At 39.9% G+C, this 19,906-nt stretch overlaps 1 protein-coding gene across 7 annotated transcripts in view; it reads left to right on the forward strand.

The window, feature by feature from the left end:
* TTLL5 (tubulin tyrosine ligase like 5) overlaps window positions 1-10,722 on the forward strand; it is a 121,634-nt gene extending 110,912 nt beyond the window's left edge. For 6 of the 7 annotated variants that reach the window (XR_014883661.1, XM_085225344.1, XM_085225340.1 and 3 more), the window contains 2 exons: window positions 2,017-2,102; window positions 10,156-10,722. Coding sequence is in view for 5 of the 7 variants with exons in the window: in XM_085225344.1 (XP_085081470.1) it covers window positions 2,017-2,102; window positions 10,156-10,196 (127 nt within the window). In the remaining 2 variants the exon portion in view is untranslated. Of the gene's footprint in view, window positions 1-2,016; window positions 2,103-10,155 lie in introns of those variants that run through there. The other variant, XR_014883662.1, reaches the window with a different exon arrangement.
* Window positions 10,723-19,906: the final 9,184 nt, after the last annotated feature.

Here is a 19,906-nt window from a genome sequence, read left to right on the forward strand (position 1 = left end):
GAAGAAAGTCAGTAGCAATTTGAAGGAGGGCTTAGTTGTATCAGCAAGAAAAAAAGGCCGATGTTTGATATTTAAGTGAATGGGACAGCGGGGAAAAGGCTGGGTTTGTTAGTTAGTTTTAAAGAAGAATAAATGGAGGACTTTACAAAAGATTGCACTGGAGAAATGGAAGCAAAAATGATACAGATGCTAGAAGCAGGAAAATGAGAAAAGTAATGGGATTTCAACCAACTGAAGGGGGAAGAAAATGGAAGAGGATTTACTCAGTTTAAGTCGTGAATATGTTCCAGGACTAGAATTTCTATCAGGACAGTAGAGAGACCTTGAGAGGTGAGCTTAGCACAATGAGAGATCTACCACAGGAAGATCTGAGAATGGGCTGCACGGAGATGGCAGCTGAAACTGCAAAAAACAAGATGTTTTTTGCAGACAGGCAAGTCTGTAGTGGGAAACAGTAAAAGTAAAGCAGACTTAAAGGTAGAAGTGCAACTTCCTTGTCATTTTTTGTTGTTGTACTTGCTGACATCCTTGATGACATTTTCAACTGCTAGTCTTGTATTCTACCTAAAGACAGATTAGCAAGATTTGGCTGTCAATTGTGCTGCATTAATGAAGTGGACAAGCTAATTGTGAGTATGCAATGTTTATATAAAAAGCACAAAGATCTACCTGGGTTCTCTGCCCCTGGATGGACTGTGCACTGTCAGCTGAAAAAAATAAACACCACAAAAGAGAAGTACAGATCCAAAATTCTCTCAAAGAGACAATAAGCATAGAAACAGGCACCTCATTTGACAACAGCATTTCAAATTACAGCTGATTGAAGTAAGGGGCTGTGCTTTGCACATTGTATCTGCTTCCTCTTCCTTTCCCATATAGATTCCAATTTACTTTACTAAAATGCAGCTGAGATAAAATATAGGAGGCCTTCTCTGGCCATTTAGTTGCCAGAAGCACCCAGATTACTGGCAACTTGCTGCCTTTGAAATTTGAAGGCAAAACATTTCAGAAAAAAACTGCAGTAAATGCACATGTGTGCCTGAATCTGTTAGTAATCAGGGCATCACGTGAGGATTGGAGCTCACAGCGTTCTTCAGGGGAAGAGTTCAGAGTAACCCTATTTCATGGCAGGTATGAATGAGTGAAGGAGAAGCTCTGTGGCAGAGAAACAGGAGTGTACATACAGAAGTCTGTAGCGATCAGAACAGAGTTGGGCAGGGAGGAAGAAAAGAAAGAGGTGTAAGAGAAGAGAGGACAAACCAAGAATAGATAGATTAATTTTTAAAAATAGAGTAGACCATTGCAGCTGTACAATTTGTACTACTTTTATGAGTAGATTTCTTTTTTATGTAGGAGAGCTTGATCTCATTTTGGTAATGAGTATTTATAATAATTAAAGGAAGTGCAGTTGTTCTCCATAGAGTATTGTTTTACTGTAACTCAGGTGCTGAGCTGAATGCAGGAGGATTTGCATGAATATCTGCTTGAGGACTGGCTGTTTACTACTGGAGACTAAATGCATCCTTCAGGTCTCAGTTTCCAACAGAAGTGAGAAATCTTGCCCAAATGAGTTGTTTCTACTAAGACTAGATGCAAGGACTCAGATTTTGAATGAAGCTTGTTTTTGCCAAGCCCCCTACTCATGTGCATTTCTGTTTTAACGTTGCCTGATCATTTTGCTTCAAATCACTGGAGTAAGGATACCACAGTTAATGGTTGAGTTGTGCTTTCTGTATCATTTACTATCCATCTTCTTTATCCTTCGAAATCAGCGTCCAAGGCGTGTGGGACAATTAAATGTTTTAGGTGCATTGAAGTCTTGTTGGTGGCTTGAGCACTCATCTGTCATCCCCTGCCTTTTTGGAGCTGTTGCCATCACTGCCTGTTTCATACCATGTTCAGGCACAGCTTCATAGCCACAGTCTCATAAAAACTTTATTATTGTTGTTCAAAACCTTTATGCTTTCTTGGTATATCCCTTCTCATCTTTTTCTAATTGATGTTTTTACTTGTTAGGGTGACCTCCGTTGAAAGGCAGCTTAACGGATTCCAGAACAGCCTTCGCAGTGCTGCATCCTGTGAACCGGGGTCAAATTCCACAGGTGAGTGCTGAAGACCAGGAAAGGGGTGTAGCCATGCTGGGATGCTTTCATCTTTCTCAAGAACTGCCAGTTAAAAAAACAAGCAAAACTAAAAAACCTTAGCAAAAGGAAGAAACACAGCTGTCTACTCTGCACATAGTGGTTCCTAGGTAACAGCTTGGCTTCAGCTGCATAGAGAATTTATTCCTCCTGGGACTGAAAAGACTAAACAAAAGGGAGCAAAGACTCGGTTTCATAGAATTGGAAGAGGAAGATGCTTAAAAATGTGGCTGGGAAAAAAACTTGGCTAAAATGGCCTCTCTGCTTTAGGCTTTGGCTCAAAGATGCTCTGTTGTTCAAGCTTGGACTGTAATAAAAGGCCAGGACATTCTTTACATTTTTCTTCTGTCTTGCAGAAGATTGCCTTAGTTCAGAAAGATGTCACTGAGATTTGTGAATCAGCTGCATAGTGAAGTCAGTCAGTAGAGGTGAAACCTCCCAAAGAAAGATCACTGAGACCTATAAAATCAAATCTTCATCCTTCCCTAGGGATTAATTCATTTAAAGAAGTTTCTCTGCTAATACAAATTGAGGATCTCAGAAAATGAGGACCCAATGAATTTTTTATTGATGCAGTCATGTTTGCAGTAGAGCGTAGTCTTGATGAACCCATATTACCCGTGGCCTGCAGTAATTTGTGATGATGCTGTAATGGCATATATAGATAAATTATGATCTAGAGTGCTTTGAAAGAATTATGTTTCTGACCTCAGCTTTCACTTTGAAAACCTTGAAAATGTGACTTGAGTATCACTGAAGCAGTCTTGTCTATGTTTTCATGGGCTGAAATAGAAGTTAGCAGAGAGGTGAACTGCCCAATCCATCTCTTGGATATCTGGCTCTGAAACTTAAAGGTGACGTGTCCAATATTAATGTCATTGATTTTATGGCTAATCCTCCAGCACAAACATTCAGCTAATGCACTTATTTGTACGATTCCAAACTGCCTCCTACACTTTACCACCTGCCTGAAACTTCAGCTACCCTACCAGAGATTTTATAGTGTGAACAGCTGTTGTCAATAACAAAGAGCCTACACCACACTGGAACGTGACAGCTTAGAAATGGAATATAATGAGATTATCAAAATGAATAAAATTTTGTCAACACTGTAGCATATACATAATTGAGACAAAAGTTCTCATTTACTGTATAGTTTGAGTTTTTTGCATGCTATACATATATTTACAAGCAAATGTAAAAATGTAGTTTTCAAGGTATGACTGAGTGGACTTATATGAAGGTGTTTATATGCTGAATTCTGCCCTTTTTAAAAACTTTAAGAGAACCCTTGTGGTTGCCACCCTGTAATTTTAGTGGTAAGCTATCAGAGCTAGGATCTGATGAGCAAGTCACTCAAAGCTTCCTTGTCCCTAGAAGAGGTATATAGCTCACAGAATAGTGCTAAATTTTGCAGTGATTGAACAAAGTGGAGCAATATGTTTGTTCTTGGAAACAAGAGGAATGATATTTTCTTCAGCTTTGCACCAAGCTACTGGTATGCGTCAGAAGCTGCTGTGCCCAGTCTGTGTGTCTCAGAGACTACTCTGGTCCTTCCTGCAGGAACAGCTGTTTTTCTTCTTCACTCTTCATTGATTGCTTACACTAAGGCCCTGATTTCCCTCATCAACAGCTTATTTTTGGGTTCCTGTTTCACATGTATTTAATATCATGGATACCAACTAGAAGAGTTGAAGACACGACTCATAAAGCAGATTACAAAATAAGCTGCAAGATTTTAAAGATAGGAGACCGTGAACAGTTCTGGAGATAAGAGGAATCAAGTAGAACCTCTGTGTATACACATGCAAATATGTTTAAAAATGTTTGAGAAGCTCAAATGGACCTTAACTGGATAACAGTCTGTGTGACGATTAATTGCAGAGTTGGCACAACCATTTCATACCATTGTATGAGACTGCTTCTGCGAAGAAAATGTCCTGGAAGAATGAGGAAGTCAGTTGAGTACCATGGTCTACCATTGCCTGCTGGTTATTGGGACCTTCATCTGACTTTGGCTATTGTCCCTCTGGCTCTTAGCCCATTCTCTTTGTCTACTCAGATAGCCTATCCAAGGAGTAGTAGATACTGGGGCTTTGCAGGGAAGCATAAAGGTGTCACAAATGATCTAACCAAAAGTGAAGAGGATGCTCAAAATAACAGTGAGTCAGGCAACGTGGAATGTTTTAATTGGACTGTACAGAGAACAGTTCACTGGTGGTTGGTATTGCAACTGTAGGAGAATAGTAGGTAGTGTGCAGTGGGCTCAAGCTCTTGAGTTCAGATTTCTTGAGATGATACAAGAGTAAAAGTCAGCAGTTCTGCAAAGCAGCTTAGGACTCTGAAACAAGCCACTATTATATCCTCATGGCCTCACTCTAATGTTACGAAGAGACTGAAGTTCCCTTTGAACTGTATTCCACTGGAGTAACAAGAGAGAAGGCAGAGGTTCTTATGAGTATACAGACAGAAAAATCTAAAAATTGAAACCTTCAATGTATCATTTGGCGTTATTTGTAATGTCTGAACAGTTTATTACCTAAGTTACTGAAAGTTTTGAGAGAGTTTATTCTATTAAAGGAATAGAAGAAATGTTAAGAATTACTACATATGAGTAATATTCAGAATTCTTCTGACTTGATTTTTTTTGCTGAAAAATTGCTTAATCTGAATCTAGTAAGGAAACTTCTTGAGCTAGGTGGTATGCAGTTGATTTTACTCAGTGTGATTTCTAGGTCTGTATTTGAGCTTAGTTACAGGATGCTTCACACTTGTTTGTTAACTTTGTAACCTGGCTCCCATATCCACAAAAATGCCAGCTTCTGAAGGTATGCAGCTGTTTGAAATAGAGTTACATCATCATCTGTAAGAACTTAGAATTGGATCCTGATGAAGAATATGGGGATTGACAAGCTGTTTTGGACCTCATCTAGGTGGAAGGCACACTGTTCTTAAGTTTTCTAGTTATCTCCTTCTCCATGCTAAAGAGGAGACCAGTATTTGAACACCATCCAACTAAGATGAGTGTGTAAGCAGTGTGGTTAGCTGTAGAGTAATGAATGCAATAGCTTGCAACAGTGATAGTAAGAAATACTTTTTCACTTACTCTTCTTTATATCTACCACAGTTCCAAGATTTTATATTTTATAGGAAACATACAAGTATAATGTGTATTTCTGAAGCTTTTTTAATACCTTATATTAATGTGTGGGCCTTCATGAGAAATTCATGTACATCTTTTCATTGGAGACAAGAAATTGGAGTTGATGTTGGAGTTGATGTCTGAGCTGTGATGACTGCTGGCTACCCGCTGCCTGAATTATCATAATTCTTGAAATGCAGACTTTTATATAAGCTTGTAGAAAGAAGAGATTATTTTAGCAGCCATGCAAGATGTACAAGATTCAAAAATTGCTTTGCACCAGCAAAAGAAGAAGAAAGTCAGTAAAACACAACAGGCACTTACTCATGACATGTAGTATGTCATGTAGTATGTAGTGATGGGATGGGATGCAACAAGTACTATTGCCACTGTGCATGGCTGGTGTCAGACACCCAGCTATTTGCTTCAGTAGGATGGAATTCTCAGCTGCCCAGCCTTGTCCAGGCTTCCTCAGCTTCTGCCAGGCTCTTCTGCAGCATAGGGAGGCAGTAGCTTATTGAGCACCAATGTATTTATTTTTATGTTGATACCACATTCCCAAAAGGAACCTTGGCTACAATTTCAGCTGGTCTCACCACACTATCCAAATCCTTTGTCAAGAACAGCTGGGAGAAGAAGTCACTCAGATTTCTGCACAGTGCATTGCTGGTACGCCTCCTCCCTTTCACTAATCCTGTTAATTCCAGCCTTCATTTGCCAGCTTCCTGGTTCTCTCTTGTTGCTGTGACTGACTGCACCAAGTGGTTTTGAGTTGGAAAGATGACCTTAAAATGGGCACCTTGAGTAACCTCTACCTTGGACATCTTTGGCTCTCAGGCAGACTATGTCTTATGACACAAAAGAGCAACTTATGGTGTCACCTCATAACTTATCTTAATCCAAGGAGAAAGTAACAACAATCTCTTCCATGAAAATCCTTCCAGAACTACCTGCCTGGCTGAGAAGCTCTCGGTGGATTACTGAAAGGGATGAGCGGTCTGATACTCTGTACCTTGCATCAAACTTTTCGCCTTGTGAACAGCCTTTGGCAACAGCAGTAGCATCTCTCTATCCAATCTGTAGTACCATCTCTATGCAGAGAAAGGGTTATGGAGAAACAGCCATTTTGTTGTATCGTATTTTGGGAACCAATTGAGCTTAAGATGGAAGATGAGGTGAATCCTACTATTGTGTTTCCCTTTTTGGGAGGGCAAAGAATCAGTTACGATGGACGATATTTGGTTTCACATTTGATCTTAGCATTATCTTTCTAAAGCCATTGTTACTCCATGCACCACAGCAACATCCTGAATCACCTTTCTCTCCCTTGCTGACATCCATGATTCTATAACGAAGGTAGATGGGATAAAAGGAGAAAAAAAATCTTTTTTCTTTTCTAGCATACTTATTGAAGCTATCCCATGACAGATAATAACAGATAAGCCTGTATTACCAGATGGAGCAGAAGGAAGAGGAGAGAAATAGAGAAAGGCCTTCTTAAGCTGTTTTTGGTACTCTTCGTAGAAACAAGGAGCCATTACCTTATGACCAGCAATAAACACATATAGATGCACCACAAATTATGAACAGGGTGTGCCTGTGTTTGAGCTTATCCGGATATCAGAAAACTGTGGAAGTCTCATTAATCTCAGCAGAGCATAAAGCTCTGCCAGAAGCAGTGTTCTCAGTCCTTCTCTGATGATGTTAATGGGGTAATGGCCAGCTCAGCTATTGCTTCTCAATTAGAGCTGAGAATCCATGTTCACTTTTAATGATCAGAAATTACATTTATTGTTTAATTTGTGACAGCAGCCTGCCTGTTACACCTTCAGTCAACTTTTTGCCTTTCTTTTATGAAAGAAAGCCTTTTAAGAAAGCCTTTTTCCTGTTGCTACTGGTCTCATGCCACATCCTCATGGAAAGGATGTTCCAAGTTTCAGGTACATTGGGAAAACAGAAGTTCAGTGAAGAACAGCCTCTAGAAATTGGCTTCCCTGTTTGAGAACTAGAACTCATCTGGAATTTCAGGAGCCTTCACTTCTGACAGACTCAAAGAAAGCTCCTAAGCAGGATAAGTAATAACTTCAGGCAGCTGGCATTTTTGCCTGACTGGAGGCTGAGCTTTGCTTGTTCTCAGTAGTTAGGTGGTGGCAAACTGCCTGCATTTCCTTGCTGTGTTGGAAATGTCATTCAAGATCAGGTGTGCAAAGACTATGGGGAGGTTATATAATGTCTTGGCTACCAGTGTCTCACATCTGGCCCTTTGGCGTTAAGCTACCTATAGAGAAGACGACTTTGCCCATCCAAATTGGATTTTGTTTTAATCTGGCGTTACTTCATTGAGGCTAAAAATAGAAGCCAAAATGTGTGTGAGTAGGATAAAAGGAGCGTCTGAAGTTATGAAATAAAATGTGTGGAAGAGCCAGAGAAGAGAAAGCCACAACAAACCAGAGAGTAGGAAACTGAATAAGAGAAAGCAGAATGAAAGCTGTCAAGTACAGAAGGGCATCAGCAGTCAGGGGGAGGAGTCCACCCAGTGTCTTCTAAGTAATATGAGGAGGAGAGACCCTCAGATTGGCTTCCACCATGTCTCCATTTGTTATTGACTGCTCGCTGCTCTTTTACTGTAGAGAGACTTTGCTCAGTTGTATACAGTGTGCGCATCCTGTTTGAGTCATCCCCCCCAAGTACTTTATGCCTGGGAACGGCTGCTTTCCTTCATCTGCCCATTCCAGCAAGCCAACTTGAAATTGTGCCCAAAAGATGGGGGAGGGAAGGTTGGCCTTCAGTTGCCAGCTGTCCTAGCTTGCTAGTGTCAATCACCCAAGGATATAAATAAAACCTATCTATTTATTGCCTTTCTTAGTTGTACTGTATAGTATCAAGAGAATGCTGGGCATCACACTTGGATTATAAATTCCCACTGCTTTGGGATAAAAGATCTGAATTTCTAGAGTTATTAGGGTTTTTCAGGGAGAATGTAAGCTCCTGTTTTCAGCTCAGGAAGATTCAGGAAATTTGGACATGTAAGTCTGTGGCAGAAGTGAGAAGTTATGGGTATGATGAAATAGAACAAACCAGTGCTAAAAAAAATGTTAGCACGGGTCCCTGACCTAGTACTGTCAACCAGCTTGGTACTCTGCTCTATCTCATTCCTGCAACTTGGAAGCAGAGTAGATTATGTGCTGGTGTCTAACTAAAACTGTGTACATCTGTGCTGGGAAAATCTATACAGCACTGCATTGCAGCATGCAAATATCACTTTTACAAAACTGTGATTTCCTATGACTCAGGCATATTCATAAAATTGAGATAAACCTTTTTGCCTCTGTTTAACTGTTCTAAATATGAAAGTTTTTTTGAGGTGTAGTTGTGGATGACATGTAAACATGTGGACAGACACATAGGCAGATACTTCATGTTTCAACACTTTGAAGTTGGTGCTCACCACAGAGAATCAACGCTTCATGTTGGCTGCTGTCAGTAATTATCTGAGGTTTTTCTGTTGCCCCTACTCAACCAGAGCTTAAAAGGATGCAGAGTGCTCGCAAGTAGCTTGGAAATATTAAAACTTTATCAAGTTATATACGTTAATATTTATGAAATAACTGAATTGTGGCAATGGTCATGAGCTAAGCTACGCTTTTGGTAAGAATGCACATATTTGTATTTAAGTATGTAAACATCTCTCCCCGTATTGAGTCCTCAAGGTAGCCACGCAAGGGGAACTTTCATTAGGTGTTTCTAATTCCATTTGTGAGAAAAGATAAGCTGTATAGTCCGTTTCTATAAGACAAAGAAGGCTCAAATGCCTCTTGAAGATGGGAAGATGAGGCTGAAGTTGGCTGTCTCTTCCATATGCCTTTGTTTTCTAAAATCAGGATATTGTCAAGGGTCAGTTTTCTGGACTGGTATCCTATCTTAATACACATGGTTGACAGTTTTGTTCCTAATTCAGGTTCCAAACTTTCTGTGCAGTGACAGAGCTGGCAATGCTGCTTTCTAAACATCTTTCCAGATCCTCTGTGCTGTGTGATGCTTGGCTCTATGCTAGGCTTTCAAGGAGAGTGTATTTTTTAAAATAAAGAAATGTTTTTAATAAACTCAGCTCTCAACAAGTGTCGCTCACATTTAGGAGCAAGCTGACGTGCTAAATACAGCAGACAAGCTTTACCAACTAGATTAGCTGTAAAATGCAAACTGTCCAAAATAAATGTGGTACATTTCTAAGTGTTTTGGAATTTTCTTTTTTAAAGGAATGTCCAAGGATTTTTATGTAGAAGAAGCGACAATGACATTGACTTTTTCCCATAACATGCTTAAATAGGAAAATGTAGCAGTACACAGAATTAAAATCCCTCTCTTTAGTAGTGGGAAGAAGGAAATCTTTCCAATCCCCATCATGTTTCTTTTAAAGATAAACTTTTTCACATCCCCACTGTTCTGCATGGAGGTCCTCAGCATCTTTTGGAGTGCGGGAGTAGATTCCCATGCAAGCAAATAAGTAAAAGGTGCAGAAAAAAAGTGTTCTGATATGGAAGAAGGATTTAGAAATACTGGAGGAGCATGTGAAGAGGTGAGTTACATAAGGAAGTGCAAAGAGGGTATTTTGAGGCTTGAAAGGAACACTAAGAGCACTTTTTCAGACAGAGGGTTATTAATTTAGGCTTGTCATACTGTTATGTGATCTCTTTCTGTAGAGAAAGGGTGTATGATAGGGAGATTCAGATTAGGAGGAATTCAGATTTCTGGTGGTAGCTGGGATTTGCAGGGTAGTGCAGCAGCATTTCAATAAAACAGACCACTCTGAGTACTCAAAAGCTTTACCTTCTGATGGTTTTTTTGCTTGTTTTGTTTTGTTTTTTCCTCCAGCTTCTGCTTGCAGAAAAGGACTAGCATTGAACACCAGGTGAGGACTCCAGAGTCTTGCTTCCAAGTATGGGGCAAAAGAAAGAATCAGCAATGACTTCAGACCACCACACTCCTATAACATCCAGGGCAGGGTGAACAGGAGTCCCTGCTGAGAGGGCAAGCTACGGAGGAGAGTATCTGAACATCTGTGGAAGCTGGAGATGCAGCTGTAAGCTGATGACTGCCTCTGAGAACTTCTGCTGCTGAGTCCAGGGGTCTCTTCCAACTCTTCCTGATCACTAACTGTGAGATATTTTTATAACACAGAGGTTCTCCACCTGTCTGTATGGTTTCTCCCCAAGGTCCAAGTTTGAATGTAAAGATTCCTCATTTGCGCAGCCATTTCAGTCTGTCTTGGTCTGGTAACAGCCAGTATTCTTTGCTGTCATCACAGCAGTCGGCAGCAGAGAAAAGTATTAGACCATATGAGTAGAAACATTCTTATAGTTCCCATCTTGAATTTTGGCATAGAGCTATGGAATTGCTCAGTTTGAATAAAGTAATTTCATTTGTTTGTTTTGATTATAATTTCAGTTATTAATTCACACCCCCAAAATATTTGCTCTTAGATGGGATTTTAAATCTGTCTTTGTTTCACTGTTGGATGCTTATATTTCTATGGTTTATTTTTGTATTTTGATTTCTTTTTGTTTAGGCTATATAAACTTCTTTAATTGGCTGATTGTTTCAGACCCAAGGTTGAACTCTGAGGCCCAGGTGGCTCCTATCAGTTGCAATAGTGGCTTGGTGAAGCACTTCAGTTAGAATTTTCCTAATGTTACGAAAATTAATTTGCTTGTGTTGGAAAACAACATCAGCAGCTGGAAAACATACTGGAGAGAAGATCCACCCTTGCTTAAAACGAACATGAAGCAGCTTCAGCTCTGGCTCTTCGCTGATGCCAGGCTAAAGGAAAACTTGCCTGTTTTCATGGTATTTTCCAGCTTTTCCCTTGCAAGCAGTATGATTGTGGTTCCCAAAGAGTACAGCATTTCCTGTTGTTTGCATCAGAGCCCTCAGAGGTTGCATTTTATGAGCCCGTTTGATCTGTTTTCTTATTACACAGCTCCCTTGTCATTTCTACGCTGTATAATCAGTGTTAAGAGATCATTCTTGTATGTTGACAAATTAGATAATGATCAATCCAAAAGACTGACAGAAACAGTGTCAGAGAGGAGAAGTGTTTTCTCTTGGAAGATTGTGTTCATGTTCACTCTTGTGTTGCGCATACTTCTTGTCATTCAAGACCAGATAAATTGTAAAAAGATTAAATAATTATTTTCATTGCCCACTAGCTTAACTATCATGCTCCAGGCACGAACTCATAGGAAAGAACATGCATTTTTCTATTTCTGTTCCACTCATGCATGTGACAGAGATCAAATACTTAATTTATCCAAAATCTTACTTCATGGCTTATGTTTCAGTTCCTAGGCAATCATGATTCTGTTTGCTTTCCTTGCATCTTTCATCTGTGTTCTTCAAGTATCACTGCATTATTTGTCCACTGCTTTTTCCACTATCCTCAGTGACCAGGAGTTTTGAAAAATCTTGTGATGTTACTTTCAGATGAAGTCTGTTCTGTACTCTTCCAATTACACTCAGGGATCTCTGAGATAGATGTTTCTAATGTTCTAATGTGTGTTACATTATTGATTCATCATCAGTGAAAATTCAGTTGCAGAATTTCTTACTTCAAACTACTGCATCCAAGCTGCTTCAAAATCTTGGGTCTGTCTTCTGATAGTCTACTCTGCCACATTTGATGTTGGCTGTAGCCTCCAGCTCTGTTTGACATCTTGTCTCTAAGATTTTTAAAATGTCCTGAGAAATGCATGTTGCAGAAGGAGATCTTCCTTTGGAAGGGACTGGTTTTGTCAGTTTTAGAAGCTGTGAAGTCTTACATCCTTTGTTCTTGAATTTTTTTTCTTCTGCTTCTAACAAATAACAAATCCTGAGATATCAAGACTTGTCCTTTATTTTGAGACAAACACTTAGATTTTGAACTCCTCTTCAGCCTCTGGATATGTTAGGGCAGCCAGAGCACCAAAGGAAATGTCATTGTTACTTTGCTTTGTGCATCTGCTGATCCCAGCTCTAAGTGCTACTGCTGTTACCTGAGGAGCATGTGCGATAATACAGCAGAGAATCAGGAACAGATCCTACAGTTCTAGCTTCTTACTTTCTCTACTTCCATGTGACCTTCAGCTTTGAGTCCTTCTGTGTGTTGGTGCACGCTGGATGCTGTGGGCCAAACGTAACATCTTTAATTTGTCTCTTTGCAGGTCTGCTATTTTTGTGTCTGTCAAAAACCTCTCTTAAAGTGCTTCAGTTAAGAAATTCAGTAGAGCAGCATGAAACTGTTTTTTTAGCATCTTGGAGTGAGTGCGTTTTCCAGAAAGTGTTTTCTTGTACAAGAAAGGAAAGGAAAATGGCAAAGCATTTTGGATTTATAGTAGTTGAACATGAGGGGAGTACAATTGTATGTATACTCCTCACATGGAGCTTACTTTGTCTTTCTTTGCTTTTATGACATTAACTTTCCTGTGCTCACCAATGAGTTTCATTGAAAGTGCTCTTGTTTACTGTTAGAAAATTGCCATTAGAAAGCCCACAGTAATCATTCAGCAACTCGTTCAGTGGTGAGACCGGATGATGTTACCACGGGATCCTCTTCTCTCCTACTAGGTGTTGTTTGCATCAATTCTAAGTTAAGGAGTCTGTTTGGTGACAAACAGTCTTTCTTGTTTGTTTTGAACAGGTGCACGCCAGAGTCCTGAAGGGTGAGGTAATACAGAGTTTATACAGACATTTTGTGCTGTGTTCAGGTGATGAGCACACTACAACATTAAGAGAGAGATGTGAGATTCCTTCCAAGAAACATCTGACCTAAGGTTTGCTTAATTAAACTTCCAAGGACTTTTTCCCTTTCATTCCTACATTTCCTTCTCATTGTAATCCTGGGCTTACTGTTTGAACCTGTATGGGTTATTTGGTGCTATTTAGTTGGATTTATTTTTTATTTTTTATTTTTTCCCAGTAACTGGCTGATTGATCCTGTTCATACAGAATGGCAGACGCCATTCCTGTGAATCTGTCATGTGTTCTTCCAAAAAGAAATTTCTGAGCTTTCTTTAAACGTGGGACTTGACCTGTTTTTCTTCTTTCTAGAACCTCATGTTTCTAGAGCTAAGACATTCTTGCTTATGCTAAATATCAAAAGGATCTAATTTCTACAGAATTGGGTCTTCCAGACAGCCCTTGAGATTGGTTATAACAAGAACACAAAACTTAGTGTTCATAGTTTTACTAATGCAGAAACTCTTAAACTGGAAAACAGATGAGTAAGGAGAAATGCAAGGGAGAAGGTGAAAAGGAAATCATTGTTCCAGTTCTGAATCAAATGAAACTAGCAGATAACAGATTCAAAGCAAAGGGGGAGAGAACTGCTTTCTTTCGCAGTGTTTAATTTACCTGTGGAACTTCTTGTAACAAGATAGTGTGAAGACAAAAGCATGTTTGTGGTTTGAAAAGGCAAGTAGACAAATTCATGGAAAATAAATCTATTAAGGTATATTAAATATTATAACCGAAAAACAAGCGGAAAGTTTCTAAGCCTTTTCAGGTGATTGTTTAGGGAAGTCTTATGATGGGTTTTTCCAATTCTTAGCTTGTCTGTCAGGTATAAGCTGCTGACTACTTGTCACAAAGAAGAGGTGGGCCATAGGCAGTCATGTAGTCTGACTTTGTATGAGTGTCTAATTTGGTCAGTCGCAGAACAGCCTGCTAGAGCAGCCAAAGTAAAGCTGCCTTTCATGACAGTGGCATGTTCCACCCGAATTCACTGTTGGTGGTGTTGGGTTCTCTAAAGAAAGTCTTAATTGCTGACATTTACCAAGATTGTCCACATCTCCACCTAGACAAGCTCTGTATGTGCTGCAGAGGCTTTCAACATGTTGAAGCTTTTACAAGTGCATAAGATCCACCTCTAGACCAACCAGTCACTTGTGATTTTAGAGGAAAGTGGGTTGTAGTTTGGAAGTCATCTATAATATGATATGTGTGAATGGTTATTCACTTAAATATGGAAAAGAAAGTTACTTATCAATAACAGAAGCTCTTATATTATCTTGTACGTGCACACATTTGCTTCTTGCCACCTTTGTCTTCTAAAATGCCTGAGTGCAGAGCACCTTCAGGGTGAATGTGCACAACCACAGCACACCTTGTAAACAATTACAGTACTTGGTAGCTTTTCTTCTGATTTTAGAACCCAACTGCCCTTTCCAGAAAATGAGATCAAGTTTCTATGCTGCTTTAGAGATGAGTAGTTAAGAAACAGAAGCAGGTCATCTCCTTCACCACGAAGGACAAACTCCCCTGAACAAAAGGTGACAAATGAGGCACCATGAGGAGTCTTCTCTGTCTGTTACCTTACCAAAAAAGGATTTTATTGGCATTCATTGAAAATGAGTTTTCACTGCTGTTTCCAATTTAAAGGAAAGAATCACTGATGACTGTGGACACCCTGGTGTGAAGTCTTTACCAGTGGTATTCAGTGAATCATAATCATTCCCTAGGGAAAATAGTATACTTAACAGGGCCTCTTCTCTAAAAGTCTGTGCCTACAGTGGACACAGTGCACTTGAGAAATTTTACATTCTTTATAAAGGGATTGCTTCTTATCTGACCTCTTAGTAAAACAAACAAACAAACAAACAAGAAGTCTTAAAGAACAAATCTGATGCAATTATTAAGAATGTTGGGGAAGTTCACAATCTATTTTCATCATTTATTTGGGACAGCTGCAGTGGTATAATCTCTAAAAGGAATTTCAGCATTGTATGTGGCTTTTTGCCTATGTGTTGTGAGTACTATCATGTTAAAATTCATGAGACAATCTTTGAAAAGTTCATTTACTACCAAGTCCAAATGTTTGGCTGTCATTGCTCTATCATTCCACATAGGGAAAAACTACCTTTTTGTTCATATTGAAGAAGAAAAATGAGAAGGGATTTTTCCTTGCTATTTCTATTCATTACTACTAAAGGTTCTCTTTGTATTTTTTAAGAGTTTTTATCTTACTTATGTAAACTTCTGAAAATTGCATGCATCAGATATGCCTGGTATATCTGTGATGTCTGTGCCATTCTTCATGGTATGCAGTTGGACAACTGTATATCTACTGGGAGGGCAAATGAGACTGTGGCCATCTCATGAGTGACACTAATTACAGTTCTTACACTTGCAGTTGCATGATTCTTTCCCTGTTTAAATCAGGGATGTTTTCCCTCTGGAAATCATATTTTTTCCACCATTTCTAGTTCTAGAAATTCAATGTGGAATACATTTTGTCTATGATATCAGCTGGGAATTTTTTTTTCTTGTTCACAGATGTTTTTTTCTTGTTCACTCATGTCTCCATGTGTCTGCTGAAAGTTCCTCCTGAAAAATAGCTAAAAATAAAGATCGGTGACTCTTCTTGCCAAACTATGGCTCTGCAAGTGTTCTTAGGTCTTCTGAATGACTTGGGCAAATGCAAGTGATGTTGATTAAAAAAAAAAAAAAAAAAAAAGGACAATTTAAGGAATATAGGCAGCACATTGTAGCTGTTGCAAAGCTATGCTTTCCAGAGGTTATATTGACATCTCCTTTATTTTGTTTCTCTCTGTTCTGTTTGTTTACTGTTCTTCAGATTAGCACAATAGAATGCTTGGCATAGTGGTATCCAAATGGGATCTTCAGATCCTGAAGTATAGTTAGAGATATCTGTAGCAAGCGTCTTTTGATGGGGAAAAATTCAAATTGTGTCACTCAAAGCAGCTTGTTGAAAGATGGACATCTTCCAAACACTCTTGTTGCAAATCAGACTATCTGCTACTGTTTTCTCCAAAAAGTGAAGTTTCTTACAAATACTTCAAAGCAGTGGAGATCTCCTAAGCATGTGGGCCGCAGAGTTTCAGTACTTCAAAAGATCAGACATTTTTGGTTAAAGAAAAGCCCAGAACACGGTCACCAAGACATTCCTCAGTCATTACACTGCATGCATTGCAGAGATCTTCTAAGTTTCTCCCATGGCTGTACAGCAAATCTTTGCTTTGTCTGCTTTCTAGTGGGTATAATAACCTCAAAAGGAAAAATAAATCCTTCCCAAAGAATGTCAGGAAATCTCTGGTCTGATATGACTCAGCTTGCTTCTTGCATCAAATAATGAGCGTGCACTGGTCATGATATATTATTACAATGCCTCATGCTAATTTCTGCATGTGAAGGATGAATGTTTGCATGCAGCTGGTGAAAAATGTTTGAGTGGTAGCAAACCTGGAAAGAAAGTCACCTTCTCTTTCTGCAACACGCATAACCCCTACGTGTAATTATTTCTTGCCTCAGTCTTTGTAGACAGCATGAGGTATCATCTTGCCTAGCCAGTTAAGTGGAATGAGATGTAAAGAACATCACTCTGCACAAAGACCACTATCCCCCTGAAAGGAGAAATAAATGTCTGTCTTCAGAAGCTCCTGCTTGCTTGAAAGAGTGGTATTCCTTGGTGTAACTCAACAGTGCCAGCATATACCACAGGGGACAGAGCTTCTGCCTGAAAGCTATTCAGCAAGCCCGCAGGAAGTGGAAGGCCAATAACATGTGGGATTTTTTTGCTACAAACCACAGCTTTAAAGTACTTCTATTTTGTACTAGATATAAAGGTCCTTATCCCTAAGTGTATTTTCCATGAAATCATAGCCCAGTACCAGAAGGGGAGCAGCTGATTGGTTGAATGCCTGCAGACCATTCTGCCATCTTCTGTATGCATCTCAGTCCTAGGGATGGATGTTCTAAAAGCAGCTGAGTAACTGATGTCTATAATCTTTGAAATTGGTCTTTCTTGGAAACACACTGTGACATCCAAGGTACTGCGTAATGCTATTTCTGAAACTACAGGCATAAGCACAACTACAGAATTTCAAGTGCAATACTGTTTTTCAGAGAAGAGTGAGATTGACAAACATTAATTGGCAATTTTCATTTGCTGTGTTTCTCAGTGGTGTATCTGCATTCATTTCTAAGACACTTTGATTCCCAATAAGTAAAACTGTCTCTTCTGTTTTGACTTGCTGCATGATAAAGGATCTTGCATTCGTACAGGGTATCAGAAGCCTCTATTCAAGAGAGGACTAAAGACACTGAGCTTAGTTGCATCTCTCTGTCACTTGTGGAGCTGCATAAAGAATGAAAAAGGGCTTAAATGACTTCCCTAGAAATGAAAGAAAACATTTGTAAAGCAGAGACCTGAATGTTCAAATGTTCATTTGCTAAATATCATAGTACACATGTTATTATTTTTATATAGCTCTTGACCAATATATTCTAATGATTCTGAATTTTAAAAAATGTTAATAGACATTTTAAATAATTATAAGGCACTCTATCATTCTATCTATATCACATTCAAAAACACAATTAATGTAGCTTTTAGACAGCCCTGACAGCTATCTATTTTTCTGCGCTATTGCAAATCAGTATAGTTTTGCAAGTGTGTAGGTACAATACCTTTGAAAACTGAAAACTGCATTTTCTTGATAGATTTTATTGCTTTCCAATCACATATTAAGAGAAGAAAACTCATTAGTATATACTTGATGCTTTGTATGCTACTAGAAACACAAGCAGTGCAAAAGGACCCCTTCCTCTTCAATGGACCTGGCTCTTTGAGCTGTATCCTGCTCACACTGTGATGCTCAACCTGTCCTGCACTGGACCTTGGATCGTATTGAAGACATCTGCCTCATAAGACATCGTAGGCAATGGATTCTATTGTGCCATGAGGTGACTGTAGTGGTTTCACTGATGAAGTGATCTGAGCAGGGAGACCTCCTTTATTTCTGCGCTGGTAAGGACACCCTCGTCATTGGTAAGGAAAGCTTCATAGCAGACTGAAAAGTAAGCAAAGGATCTGTTAACAGGGAGAATGGAAATTGTATAACTACAGCAGAAAGAGATGTGAGACATCACAGGACAGAGCAAAACAGAGCCATGATGTTGCTGGAGAAGTGAACACGTATGTTTGCCTTTTTGTCTTTGATTGCTTTTGGACATCGTCTGTCTTGTTTACTATAAGTACTGATGCCTATTGGTTCTGGAAAGGTGAAGCACCAAGGGGCATACTCCTGTTTGTACAGCAGTAACTGAGATGTTTTACTGCTTCTTTGTAAGTGTTCTGAGATAGCTAGAGACCATCCAGCACCACAGACCAGAGAACAAAGACTCATTTAGCCTGCAAAAAGTGCATGATTTGCTGAAATATCAGTGTATGTTCCTGCACTTACAGAAGCAGTGTCCCTTACAGAGCTCTGTATTGCACAACAGCCTGAAAAACAAAGTGTTCAAGTTTGGGTTCTAGACTTCTTGCATGCTGTAATGGAGTATGCCACAGACAAACAGGACTACACAGATGGCGATTTGATTGTCTGGGTAGGATCTTCCCCATGGCAGTGCAGAATAGTGGTTTTTTCACTTTTTCAAACCATTGATCTTTGTTAAAAAGAGGGAAAGTGTGGTGGGATTGTTTTCATCAGCTTCTGTTTGTTCCTGGGAATAACAAAAGGGAACTGTTGGGAGCTGTATTCATTGTTGGCAGTGAAGAACCCACTTTTTCATTCCCATTGTCTTTGTCAATTTGCCACCTAGTAACAGAGCAGATAGAGAACTCTCTATCTGCTGGTCCTTCTCACACTAGTGTCCTGAAATGTTTTAGTAAGCCCGGGCCCAGGAGTGGATTCAATCTCTTATTAACCCCATGTGGGTAGTATAGTTTGATGCTAAGTTATAGCTCAAACAACCCTAAGGAAGCTATTTTAACTGTAAGAAAATGAATTTGGAGCCTATCTTACAAATCTAATTCTCAAACGCAGATAGGAAACTGCATTTGATAGGAAACTCTCCAGTCTGGAGAGATGAGTAACTGAAGGGAGTGTTTGACTCGGGAAGACTACTGTGCCCAGGAGGTTACCTGAATCCTAACTGGTTGAACGCCCTGGGAATCCTCTCTCCTGCCTTCCCTTCCATTTTGCCTTCTTTCCAAGCAGTTCAGCAGTGGCCTGCTTCCTCTGCCGCCCCTCCCTGCCACTGAGCAGCAGTGAACAAGGCTAGCAACGCAGGCTCACCTCAAGGGGCCTGCCAGGGTTAATCTGTGGGAGGTTCTGGCACGCTCCAAGTGCCACGTATGACTGTGAAGCTCGTGTTCTTGCTCAGCTCTTTGCAGCTCCCCCTTCTTGTGCTTTTTTCCCCTCACTAGCGAGAAAGCTCTTCAGTTGGATAGGCAGCAGAGCCAGCACAGGGCTCACGAGGAACAATGACCAAGGAACAGACTGTAGCTTGTAAACCAAAACCTCCCCAGGGGCTGCTGCTGCTAGAAGGAGATTAGAGAGAATTTCTGTGCCAACTGGCATCTGGATTTCCCTCCCTTCCCCAGGGCAGCCACTAAATTTCTGGACTGTCTATCAGGATGGTAGTGAAGTTGCAATGCATTTACCTGCTCCCTCCCTTGGCAGGCATGGGCATGGAGAGCTGCACAGCAATAAATTAGTGCTGCAGGCCTGATCAGAGTGGTAATTTTCATCATTACACCAAGAAGACAGGTCAAGGAGCCCCAGGGAGATGAAAGGGATAAAGCTGAGCACTGGGGAGTGCCTTTCTCAGAGCACGTGTGCCCCAG

This window comes from Meleagris gallopavo, chromosome 5 (genome assembly GCF_905368555.1).
Source record: "Meleagris gallopavo chromosome 5, MGAL_WU_HG_1.1, whole genome shotgun sequence".
Classification (NCBI taxonomy): Eukaryota; Metazoa; Chordata; class Aves; order Galliformes; family Phasianidae; genus Meleagris; species Meleagris gallopavo.